The sequence below is a fragment of the Halyomorpha halys genome, unplaced genomic scaffold, assembly GCF_000696795.3.
Source record: "Halyomorpha halys isolate HHAL.00 unplaced genomic scaffold, Hhal_1.1 Scaffold901.1, whole genome shotgun sequence".
NCBI lineage: Eukaryota > Metazoa > Arthropoda > Insecta > Hemiptera > Pentatomidae > Halyomorpha > Halyomorpha halys.
Genome location: NW_027106556.1, coordinates 506,024 through 518,932, shown reverse-complemented (window position 1 = coordinate 518,932; position 12,909 = coordinate 506,024). Strand labels below are relative to the sequence as shown.

Genomic DNA, 12,909 nt, shown 5'->3' with positions numbered 1-12,909 from the left:
CAGGAGCTCAAAAAGTCAATATTCTTTTTTGGGTTGATAGTTGAACTCCTGTTACCTTCTAATATCCTATTACAAAATAAAATGTTTCGAGCTGGATTATTAAGTCAGTAATCCCCGTCTGGATGGTGCTGGCCTCTTGTGGTATAAATTAGAACTATTATTTTATAGTTTCTCGATTCGTGCTGCTATCTTTGGACAGTTTTTAAAACTAAATCATAATACACTTAAGCTGTAATTTTACATCAGAAATTCCAGCCTGGATGGGGCTGGCCTCTAGCAATGTAAATTACAACAATTATTTTCTACATTTTTTGATTTGTTGTGCTATCATTAGGCAGTTAGCTAAACTAACACTTTCTGAATTGATAACTCAAAATGTTCAATTTGTAGTTATTCTTTTTTATTTTGAGAGTTGAATCATGTACAATTTTTTAATCCTATTTACTTAAATGTTTTCTTAATTACTGTGCAGTATTAATTATACATTATTTTATACTCCTTTTAACTTCGTAAACTGTTTAGATTTTTCAGATAAAATGTGAAACATAAAATATTGTCAATTAAAATATATTATGATTTGACTTAGACTGTCCATTTATATAGATTAAGATAATTGGACTTTTAACTTGTTTTCTGTAGGTGTTTACATCATGAAAAGCAGTTATGAATTAAGATGGGTAATTATTTTGTTTCACTTTATTTTAAGCTTAGTAAAAAGTATCCACTTTGATGTAAATAAGAGAGCTAAGAAAGAAATTTGATAAAGGGGCTTAGGAAATCTGATAAGTTTTTCACAAATGTAGATTATTTGCTTAACATTTTCTGAAATTTTTTCTCATATCACTACTTTGTTTGAATAGTGGCACATCTGATAACAAATTTTAATTTTGTTTTGAATTAGATGTATTCCAAAGATAGTACTGTAGACTGGTGTTTCTCTACTGTAGTCATTCTATACTCTCATGAAGCTAGTAGGGCTGTTCATAAAGAAATGAAATTAGAATAAACTAATCATAAGGAACAATATATTTTGATTTCTTGTTCGAGATAGGTTGTATTTATAAATTATATTAAAAAATACTGATTTTGCCTCAACATTCTATATTAATTCATTTTAAAGATCCAACTTTTTGGCCATTCTAGAGTTACTAAAATTAAAATTAACATTTTAATTTTACAGCCTCACATTAATCAGTCAAAAAATGCAGACTATTTTGCCCACCCCTAATGATAATTATAGCCAAATGACCTATATTTGTAAACTATTTTATTTAATATCCATTCTTTTATTTGCAAATATTGTCATACTATCAGCATATATTATTTAACCTACTTCAGTGAAGCACAAAATTTGCAGATTAATGAATTTTATTTACCTCTTTTTTGTGTAGGTAGGTACCTATTAGTAGGTCTACTAGAATAAATATTCAATGGAATGTATGCTTGGCTTTTTTTTAATTTTCTTGGTTAAAGTTTGACAACTGTGTGCGTACACATACGTGTGTATATATATATATATATATTTAAAAAAAAAAACATTGATTTATATATATATATATAGTTAACTTTTTCTAAAATAATTTTAAACCTAACTTTTTACAATTTTGAAACAAGATAAAAACATTGGCTCTGTGAGTGAACATTCTGGAATCTATTTCGCTATATTTTCTGTATATAATGATATATTTTATTTATTTCTTAAATGAATAATTTTAAATACAAAAAATTAGTAATTTTTATATTAATAATATTTTGTACAGGCTGATGTACATTTTTATATCTCTGCTGAGAATGGTGTTAGAAATTTGAAATTTACAGAAGTTACAGTATTTCTAGGACTGTTTATGACTTGTTTCATTGCTTGGTTAAAGTTTGATACCAGTTCAAAAATGTGGGAAAACACTGTTTACAAAAAAAAAAAATATATTTATATGTACTTAATTCTGAACTATTAATGTTTTATATATGTATATATAGTTGACCGTAAAAATTGATATATAGGAAGATGGTCAGGGTTGCGGTCAATAGTGAAACAAAAATAAAATAGTTGTAAACTATTTTTGTTTCACTATTGACCGCAAACCTGACCATCTTCCTATATATTAATGTTTTAAGTTAGGAGGTGATATATGTCTCTCCTTCCTCCTCTCTCCCCAAAGGCTCAACATTTCTGGTCGGGAAGGTCAGTTAATTTCATATCAAAAGCAATATTTTACAAATTTAAAATAATTTAGGGTTATTCGATAAAACATTGACAAAACACATAGCAAATTTATGCTTACTTCTTATATTGTCCACTTATTCCATACTAAATCATCATGATATCTTTTAATAGAGCAGGTGTACTGACTGCATGGTAAACAATGAAGTAATACAATTTACAAACACTGGTTTTGAGGCATTGGTATAAATGAAAATATATTTTTATTGCCCTGAACCAGTGGGAGGACAATTCCAAACCATTTTTCCAAAGAAGTTCCAGGTGTAGTTCAGACTTGACTCTGCTTCAATTTGCTTGATAAGATTAATTAGTAGAAATGAAATAAAAATTATTGACCATGAATATTTAATAATTTCTTTAGTTTTTCAAGTGCCAAATCAAAGATGATATTAAAGCAGCAGCTAGCCTAAAGCCTAACCTCAAAACAAATTCTTCAAATCTAGTAACTCTAAATCATACACTGCACCACTTTCATAATTAATTAGTTCCACCAGGTAAATAAGCTTTTCAAACCAGCTCTCTCATCACTTCATATCGTTATTTTCCATTAATACAATCACCAAAATAACTTTTTGTCTAGTAAACAATTTAGAAGGTATGGTAGCTTAAAGGGTAAGCCACCTGTACTCCTATCTTCTGTGCCGTGTTCGAGTCGAGCTGTGAGAGAAAATAATTTATTCTTCTATATCAGCCATAAACTAGCCCTAGGGTACACTTTGTCAATATGAAAAACTTGGTGGTTTAGTGATGGTCGATAAATAATAAATACATCCTTCCAGCACAAGTAAAACCCTTCATGGGTTTAAAAAATATAATTTTTTTTAAAGTAAAAAAATTTAATTTGATCTAGTTTTTACCGCAAAACATTAATTTGATAATTTTTTTAAATAAAAAAGACAAGTTTACTTTTTTAGTTAAATTATTATGTACCTTAATTAGTGAGGATTCTACTTCAATAAAAAAAAATATTTAAAAGCTACTAATATTCAATTAATTAATTGTATAATTGTAAAAGAGAATGTTCATGTCACAATGGTTTGTAGTTACAAAGCTTTTATTAATAAAAAAAAAGTTATAACATTTTTTTTTAAAAATATCTAATCTGGAAAACTTTTTTACAATTTCACTTCAAGTTTTCAATGGACAATTAATTACAAAAGAACTTAAAGAAGTTCTATTAATAGCCCAATTCTCCTAAAAAATAAAGGATTAAACATTTCAAGAGTGACCACGTATAACCCCCGAGACCCAAAAATTGTAGATATCGACCAGCCAACCTGTCCAATGTGATCCAATCGCCTCTCTTCAAGGCAGTAAAGACTATTTTTATTTTAGACCCAAGTATTTATAACTGTTGGTGCAGAGAAAATACCTTCCAGGAATTTATTTTCTTTCACACTCTATGATTATATAAAGAGGAAATGAATAATTTTTTTGGTGAGAGGAGGTAAAAAATATTCCACTTAATTTATGATCATTTAACCCTAACTAGTTTACAGAAATACGTGGGGCCGAAATTGTTTACTATATAAGGCACTACAAGATGCCCATAGCGAAGATCGACACTGCTGTACCTATAGAGTATTTTTGTTGGTTCCAGGGCTTCTTTCATGTTCCTAAAATTTAAAAATGATCATGATAAGAAAAATTATTAATTTTCAAACTAATATTTTGTAATTTTAATTAAATTGTTTCTTACATTACAACTATTTCATAATCAGTTTCTTCATACATTCTTTTGAGAACCATATGGACTACACCATCATTCTGAATAGGTGACAGACTGCAAGTTGAATAAACAACAGTACCACCAACAGCTACAATTTTTAATGCTTGCCTGATAACAAAATATAAAATAAGGTTCAAAATCACACAGATATATGTATATTATTTAAACTAATGTTTTTAGAAATATAATTCTAATAAATGGTGTAAAATCATATAAAAAATATTTTTTTCAGGTTATACAAATTGGTAGTAAATATATTGGAAATAAATTTAGTAACAGATATGAACAAAAGGTGATGGGTGAAATAAAAATTAAAAAGGGGAAACTATTAAGTAAAAAAAAAATTATATAAGGAGTGGTCAATAAGGGACAAAAATAGGATATAAAGTTGGAGGTGAATAATGAGCTATTTGGATAATCAGATCTTGATTGATGGGATGGGATTTTAAGTTGGGATAACTTTTGGTCCTTTTCTTAGATATATCAAGAGAGAATCTATAATAAAGCAATGTGGATACTGTGAAGCTACATTTATATGCCAATTTCCAAGTTGTAATAATAGAAAATGTATGATTAAGTATTGCAGGTACTATGTAGCCCTATCTGCTGTCCATTTGTAAGTTCTAGCAATAGAAAAAATTATGAATAAAACTTATACAATTTTATGAATAAAGATGGTCCTTATAGATTGGGATTAAAAAAATCTCAAATAGTAATAAAACTATTTATTCTGTGCCAACATTTCACTTCACTTTGCAGGGCGACTTCATCACGACTAAAAACAAGATTAAAAAAACTAAACAGGATAAGAGTATAAGATCTTATAATCTTACCCTGTTTATAATATCTTTAGTTTTTGTATCTTGTTTTTAGCGCTGATAAAGCCTTGCAAACTGAGGTAAGATGGTGGTACAGAATAAATTATTTTATTACTATTTGAGTTCCTTTATTATTATTTTATCACAATTCAAATCATCTTCCTTCATTAATTAGCTATGGTCAATTAACAATATTTTAATAAAGTCACGGAAAATTAGAAGGCATAAAATAAAAATAAATAAACGGCTGAGAGAGAGTGAGAAGTAATGGAGATGAAGAGGGTGAATGTGATTGAAAATTGGTTCTTATATTCCTTTTATCTTAATTAATTAATAAAATAATACAACACATGAGGCATTTGCAATATGGTGAAATTTCATTTTTTTTAATAAGCTTTGACAACAATTAAGTAACAGAGTCTTTTATCGTACCCAAGAGCACTTTTCCTTCAGGTCAGTATATCAATCAGAGGCCAATTTTCCACAGAAAAACAGGGGCTGCTCATAGATAATGTAATAAATTTAATTATTTGTGACATCTGGGAAAAAGATAAACAATGAAACATTGTACAAATATACAAATATATGTACAAATCAAGTAACAAAAAATGCATAGCCAAATATGGAAATATCCGAAGTTCCCTTAGCAGATCTATAGCACTTTAGATGTTAAACATGAGAATTGTCCAAAATATTTTAAGTCAGTAAAGGTATCGGAAGGAAATCAAATATTTATGTTGGATGATAAATAATCTCTTGAAGAGATTTTGGTTTCACCTATGTAAGAGGAATTACAGTTAACAAAGGAAAAAAAGGATGCAGTATGCAATAGTGATGTGCTTAAGAGGAAATGGATTTTTTTAGATATGGGTAGAGGTTGGGGAGTTAGTTATGAGATCTCAAGGCAAGTTGTATGTTGGGGATAGGTGTGAATTATTTAAAATTTCCGTGAACCTGTCAGCCTAAAGACCAAACTTGAATTCAAGTCGGAAAATCCATCATAAAAAGTCCAAATTAAGCAATAAACTAATAAAATTAGTTCATTCAGTTATTTATTTATTAGAAGACAACTTTTAAAATAATAAGAATAATAGAATAATGCATTGAAACTAAGTAAAAAATATGAGGATGAATTTTTATTTTTATTCATAATTTATCTCATAAAATAATGCCACTATACACTAAATTTTTAAGATTTAAAATAAAAAATAAATATTACTTTTCATCTAAATATCTTACATTAATATCTCAGATTGAAGTTCTGGAAGTCTTATTCTTTCTTTAATTCGACTGGCTTTAAAAATACTATTATCATCTTCCAACACTGAATGCCTGTCAGTAGTGCAAGGGACATCAACTAAAATCTAAAAAGTAATTAAATTATACTTTGCCATTTTTGTAAAGTAGATGGACATAATAAACTATGGAAATATGTGGTACCCATGAGGGTTGTTAAGAAATTAGGATTTACTCAACATCCTATAGAAAGCTTTTAGTTTTAAAAACAAAATTAAGGCTGTAAAGAATTACGAATTATTATAAGGTAAGGCTAGTTATGCAAGTATGAGTATAAGATAATAAGATTTTGTAGGCCTTACTTGTCTCAGTAGAGCTGAGTTACAAGTTTATAATTAACTATGATAATTAAATAAATACATCTTCGAAGAGTGATATATTTATATATACTATTAATAATTAATAACTAAATTTACCAAAAATAACCTGGCTATAAAGATAGGTATAGGCACTATAAAAAATATATAAAGAAAAATAAGCACACAATACACAGATTCAATTTAAATTCCTTTTTGCTATATATTATGTAGCCCCAGACATATGAATAAACATATTAATAATTACTATAGAATAATAGCAAATCCATGGAATAAGATTATATACATGTAATGACATTACATATCAGGTTTGTATACTATAGAGTTTGCAATATTAGTTACTGTCACAAAGGAAAGTGAATAAAATTCTCCAATATACCTCAAAGAATCAACTATTTTATAACAAACATGGTCTCACTATTCAACTGTTTTATATTACTTCAGAAAAATTAAGATATGAATGAAATTGTATTAAAAAACACTTTGAATTAATTTTTTTTTTATATTCCATTTCATCATACATTTGTATCTCTCAAATATTTAAGGATGATAAAGCCTCACTAGAAAAAATATATTTAAAAAAAAATATTAAAAGAAAACATTTTTAACCATCAGAAAATACGTCCCTGTGGATGCTTCAAATTGTTTGCAATTTAAAGTAACCACTGGGACAAAATCCCATTTCGCAACCAAAATGTTTTAACATAATTCATGTCCACAGGCCAAAACTGATAACAAAGAAATGATATCATAAATAAAGAAATAATTAAAAGTAAAAAATTATTTCAGTAGAAGTAATTTTATATATTTTTTTTTCTAGAAATCTAACCTTACCTAAAGCTGTATTAATTTAAACACAAAAGAAGTTATGAGTAAGAAACCAATGCTAGAGAATGCAAAGTTTCAAATGAATTATTCAAAGATAAACAAGATTAAGAAATCGTTAAGACAAAGATATAAAAATTTAAAATACATCACTAATCAACTAATAAACTATATGAACATTTAATTTACATGAAAACGTTCAATTAAAATTACCTTATTGTAAACACCAACAGCATCAATATGCCTAGCATCAAGCTGAGTCAATTGTATTTCATTATCAGTTAGCTTCTTCTTATAGTCATAAAAAAATTCTTTAAAAACAGAATTAACTCTTCTTAACCGTGATTCAGATATATCATTACATGCAACAGCTTCTGAAAATCACATTACACTACACATAGGAAGCAGTAATCGATCTATCTCTGGGCAATGAATTAAAAAAGTAATCATTTGGAAACTGGAATAATGAATTATAGTATTATATTATTTTCTAACTTGGATATAATGTTTGAAGACACAAGAAGCTTTTACCACCAGGTGCAGCACACATATCTAGAACTGTGTCCTCTGGTTGGAGGTCCAAAGCAAGCACAGGGAGTAATGAGCCACCATCCATCAAATAATAATCTAAACAATAATCATTAAAAATATAAGTAATAAAAAAAATTAATAATAATGTGATTCCCAAGTGAATTAATAACCTGATACTCCAGTAGATCCTGATTTTGGAGGTGGAAAAGATTGAATATTACCGGGTTCATATGTATGTATACTCAAATGCTCAGGAAGTATCAAATTATTCTCATCTAATATGTTTGGAGTAAAATTTGAACTGTCCACATAATATGAATAATGTTGTGATTCTGGTAAATAATCAGGTGATCCTTTAATTTCAGTAGCTGGTACATATTCATGTAAAGAAGAAGTACTTACTGAAGGGTCAATGAACCGGTCATTAGCTATACTAAAAATATATACATACAATATAAATATAGCTTTAAAATAATTAAACATAAATCCTGCACATATATATCTTAAAGAAAATGGTATAAAAGAGGTAATTTGATTTACTTTGAATATTCAATATTAATAGGGGACTTAGGTGGGTACAAATCACTAGCTTCTTCTTCTAACTTTTCCTCACTAATCTTTACAAATTTATCATTAAGGTTGTTTGACTTTTGAGTTTTTCTCTGTTTTTTTTTCCTTTCCGAAATGGTGACATTTTCATATTCAAAGAACTTATTAATATTAATAGAACCATGCATCTGAAAGAAATTAAAATCAAATTAATTTGTTATATTAAAAATCTAATTAGTAGAAATAAAAATTGTAATTTACCTCTAAGAAACCAGCAGCTTTTTCTTTATCACCATAATTATTCAATACAGCAATGTATTTTGGTTGAGAAAGTAATCCTAATCGAATAGATGGCCATGTCTTTTCAAAAACTTTTCCATATAAATCATCAAAATGTTCTAATGCTTTTAGCTTCACAGTTTCTTTGACTTTTTCTTTTGAAGCCTACAAAAATGAACAGAAAATTTAAAGTTATTTTCGTTTAGTTCTTTAGAATGGGAAATTAATAAAAATAGGGACGGGTAGGGGTGGTTGAGGCCCTATTGTTCCTGAGGATGCAAGAGCTAAAATATTCTTAGAATTTTTTTTCTTCTGATTGATTATCATAAACCGAACTTTTAACTACATCCCAGACTTTAGATGTCTTAAAAAATCATTGTCATACTTTTTTTATATTTTCCCAAAACCTTTACTTTGTCCAATGTATAGGAGACATTGCACAGAGGGGTGAGATACTATAGACACATATTATTTGTAACTGAAATTATGAAAACAAATGAGGGATTGATAGCTACAGAGCTACAAGCTTACCCCACAAGTTAAAAAAAAATAATAAATTAGGAATTGGGGCCATCACAAAGTGTGCAGCACTAGGCGCATGATTACACAACTTATTATGTTAATAACACCACAGGCTGTATTAAATAAAACTCTAAAAATATGGTTGTTCAGCAAAACCCTCAAAAGAGTGGAGTGTTTCGAGCAAGAACTCCAGTTGTTTAGAGGAGCTTCATGCATACAACTTCACAAGGAAAATGAGAAAAAGAAGGGTCCAAATGAGGTGATCTCAATGCCACACAGCATAATTAATATAAATAGTAAGTTATTACCTCAACCTGCCGATAATATTTAAGTGGTACATAACTATAACATTATTATGGATAGGATTAGTGGGTTTCTTATTAAATTCCACAAAAACTTCAATGCATTTTCCAGATAATACAATCTGGTAACGCTAAATTAGATCTGATAGCATTCCTAATGTCTACGGAGTATTTAGGGGAGAAAAAAGCAATTAAAGGATGAAGGTATAATTAAAAAAAGTATTTTTTATTTTAATTTTCCAAAATTTATCTTTGTATACTCAAATTCATTTGAGTACGTAAAGAAAAATAATACAAGTTAAATTGAATGATTTGGTTTAACTTTGCTAGTTATAATAATCAAATGTATGTGTTGTAGGCACTACAATTCAGTGACATCATAAAAATAAGCTACTTTTTATTTCTAAAATTAGTTGAACTCATTCTGCAGTTGTTTAGTTTAAGAATAAAACAAATTAATTAAAACATAGAAGAAAGGTATTCTGAATAAACTAAGTGTGACTGGACAAAACCTATTTATATATGTATATAAAAAAAAGATTGAATATCAAAAATCAAAAACCCTTTAATTTGAAAAAAATATTTATCTCATAAGAAAACTGAAAAACCAACTTTTAAGTCTCTTAGCATCATCACAATAAAGCTAACTGAATCAACGAATAAGGATTGTGGTCATGTATACATAAATTAATAGCATGGTTTTATTTCATTCCCTGCTGTTGATGGCAATGGAAACTAACAGCTACTTAGCAGTTTGAAATATGAGCAGCATAGTCTACAATCAAATCAAGAAGTCCATATTACAGAGGCTAATCTATCAAGAGTGAGACTTTTCTAAATCATCAAAAATAAATCAACTTTGAGAATTTGATAAATATGTTATGAATATTAAATTATGCAGGGTAAATGGTAAAACTTTAATAAACCGCAGGAATCACAATTCAGAACAATATTAACTAAATCAGAATAAAGTAGAATCATGTTCTCCGTATTTATTTTAAATAATAAACTAAATATTTACAAAAATGTTTTAAATGAATGAAATAGTTTTAAAATAATACATTAAATAAGTACATATGTACATAAATGCATAAACATGGTATATGCTAAAAATAAAAACCACAAAATAGAATACCTTTCTACTTTTTGACCTAACAAACAGTATGAATAAACGATCTTTTTTAAATACTGAAACATAATTTTTAAACATTTTTATGGTGCATATTTTGAATTTGCTGTAGAAGAGTAACCTAATAGAACCTTCTACGATAACAGAATCTTTTCCCTGGATTGTCCTTTCATGATAAAGAATAAAATGCCCATCATTAAAAAACCTTCAAACAAAAAATTAAAACGCAGAAATTAACACTTTTTACATAAGATATTTTACATAAATTATAGATTCATTTTTAAACCTTGATTGATGATGAAGGCATGCTATCAGTTGTTTATAGATAAATATACATAATCAATCTTAGTTTGGGTTTGGGCTCTGTGGGTTGTGTGCTCCCAGTTAAAAGGGAATGACATAACGTAATGTTGATTAGTTAGTTTGAATATTGAGATGTTTTGACATTTGCAGTTCGCAACTTAGACTAGTTTATAAATTTCATCATGCCTGAAGGCGTAATTTTAATCCCTTTGCAGTGCATAACACAATTTTATTTATTTATTTATCCATTTTGAATACAGCATTAACTTCGATAATTGATTTTAAGTGATCTCAGAATGAATTCAAAGTTAGTTTTTATAAAATGGCTTTTAAGGAAAATGTCCTTTCTTACCTAATGATTTCAGCTGTGCTTTCTTTCTTGCTTTATTAAAATTTCTAGCCATGAACTTCAGGCTAGTTAGATGGAAGTTGGCAAAGGTGAAGATGTTGGAAGTGATGGGGTCAGTCTAGAGACGGTTAGGGTACTTCACCAAACAGTTGTTACTTTAAGAACAGCTTTAGAACAGTCAAAAAACGAATTACATTCATTAAGAGAAAAGGTCAAAAATAATATTGATGTTGAATCATATTCTAGAACAATAGAAAATCTTTCTATAGAAAATCATATATTACGACAGAAAGTTTTAGGATCAAGAACAGATCTAGTACATTGCGAAATAATGTCAGAGGACAGCAAAGTTGGTGTAGAATCAGACAGCAGTGGTGAAAATGATGTTTTTGAAGATGAAGTTAAAGATAAAATTAATGGTTTAACCTTGAATCCTGATAAATCCAAAGATCCTAACTTTAATAAATCAAGTGAGAGCAATTTAGATCAAACATTAGATACCCCTCGTATAAGTAAAGGAGATTCTGAAGACAGTGAGGAAGTTGACGATATCGAACTTATTTTCACAACAGATGACACTAAAGAACTTGGATTCCAAGAAGATCTGGTTTCAATTGCTGAAACAGATGGTTGGAAGCACAAAGATGAAGATATACCCCTTAAACTAAAACAAACTTGGTCTCAATCAGTTCTAGTTGAAACAGATATTTCAAAATGTGGAGTAATTGATGAAAATGAACCCCCTAGTTCTACCAGAAGAAATACATTGCCAGCTCCTATGCCTTATAGACCAATCATACATAGAGAAGTATTATCTGGTAGCAGAGGCCATCTGATTGAAGGTAGTAATAAACCTATGGTTAAATTCTCACCTGTAGAAAGGAGCCCTAGATCTGTTCGACCTATACTTGTTGAAAAGAATTCTACAAAACAAGAATCAGAAGCCCAAACAGATATAACAGCAGTGCCATTGCAATGGAGATCAGAAAGCTTCCTTGCTCATCAAAAGGTTTCACAGAATTTCACCACTCTTCCTTCAAAGTTCACACTTCCTTTCTGCCAACGGAAGCAGTCTCTCAAGCTTTGTGAAAAAACACAAGAGGCACGCAGAGTACTCTTATCTGATATTAATTTTACTAGTATGGTTCCTGAATTATCAAGAAGTGCTGATCACTTATGTCAAGAAACGTTGATGTCTCGTTACCCTAGAGCTTTTTCATATATGAAAAATATTGATGTACGATCTCCTTGTGACTGTGGTAGATGGGAATCAGCTTCACCATCAGCATTAGATCTTTCAAGACGGCATTCAATGAGACCCTCTCTTTCATCTTTAGATACATATTGGGCTTCACCTCCTCAAAGGCCTACTTGGGCATCTGTTCCTTCCTCTCCAACTCATTTCTATAGGTGAGTTTTCTTGTAAGAAAGTTAGTTTACACTTCTGTTTGCTAAAAATTTAAAATTTCATAAAGAATTTTACGCAATTTTGTGTTTAATTATTCTTTCTATTTGTTCCTGTAATTGTTAATAACATACAAACTTAAATTTACTGTTGTTTATTTACTGTTGTTTATTATTTATTAATTTGTTAAAACACACTGTTAATCTTTCAATGTTTGAATTTTATAGAGCATTTCATAGTTTTTTAAATTTCATTTACCACAAAATGATAGTTTTACAAGATGATTAATATAGATTTAAGTAATTAAATTACATTAAAAAAAAGATTATGCTGC

At 28.6% G+C, this 12,909-nt stretch overlaps 2 protein-coding genes across 8 annotated transcripts in view; one reads left to right on the top strand and one right to left on the bottom strand.

The window, feature by feature from the left end:
• Positions 1-2,476: 2,476 nt before the first annotated feature.
• l(2)10685 (5-methylcytosine rRNA methyltransferase l(2)10685) lies at positions 2,477-11,192 on the bottom strand. 3 transcript variants are annotated; one of them, XM_067044937.1, is made up of 9 exons: positions 11,174-11,192; positions 8,548-8,730; positions 8,278-8,474; positions 7,908-8,170; positions 7,702-7,833; positions 7,420-7,580; positions 6,008-6,132; positions 3,921-4,058; positions 2,477-3,837 (listed from the first exon to the last, which is right to left on the bottom strand). In XM_067044937.1, the coding sequence occupies exons 3-9, from the start codon at positions 8,472-8,474 to the stop codon at positions 3,696-3,698; spliced, it is 1,158 nt and encodes a 385-aa protein (XP_066901038.1). In that variant the 5' UTR covers positions 8,548-8,730; positions 11,174-11,192; the 3' UTR covers positions 2,477-3,695. The 3 variants fall into 3 exon arrangements, with proteins under 3 accessions (XP_066901038.1, XP_014286101.1, XP_014286100.1); XM_014430615.2 differs by lacking the exon at positions 11,174-11,192 and adding an exon at positions 10,525-10,672; XM_014430614.3 differs by lacking the exon at positions 11,174-11,192 and adding an exon at positions 10,525-10,672 and having other exon boundaries at positions 7,738-7,833.
• The window catches only part of LOC106686987 (uncharacterized), a 27,047-nt gene continuing 24,975 nt past the window's right edge, over positions 10,838-12,909 (top strand). For 3 of the 5 annotated variants that reach the window (XM_014430612.2, XM_014430613.3, XM_014430611.2), the window contains exon 1: positions 10,840-12,580. In XM_014430612.2, coding sequence (XP_014286098.1) covers positions 11,244-12,580 — 1,337 coding nt within the window. In that variant the 5' untranslated portion in view covers positions 10,840-11,243. Of the gene's footprint in view, positions 12,581-12,909 lie in introns of all 5 variants that reach the window. The other 2 variants (XM_067044935.1, XM_067044936.1) reach the window with 2 other exon arrangements.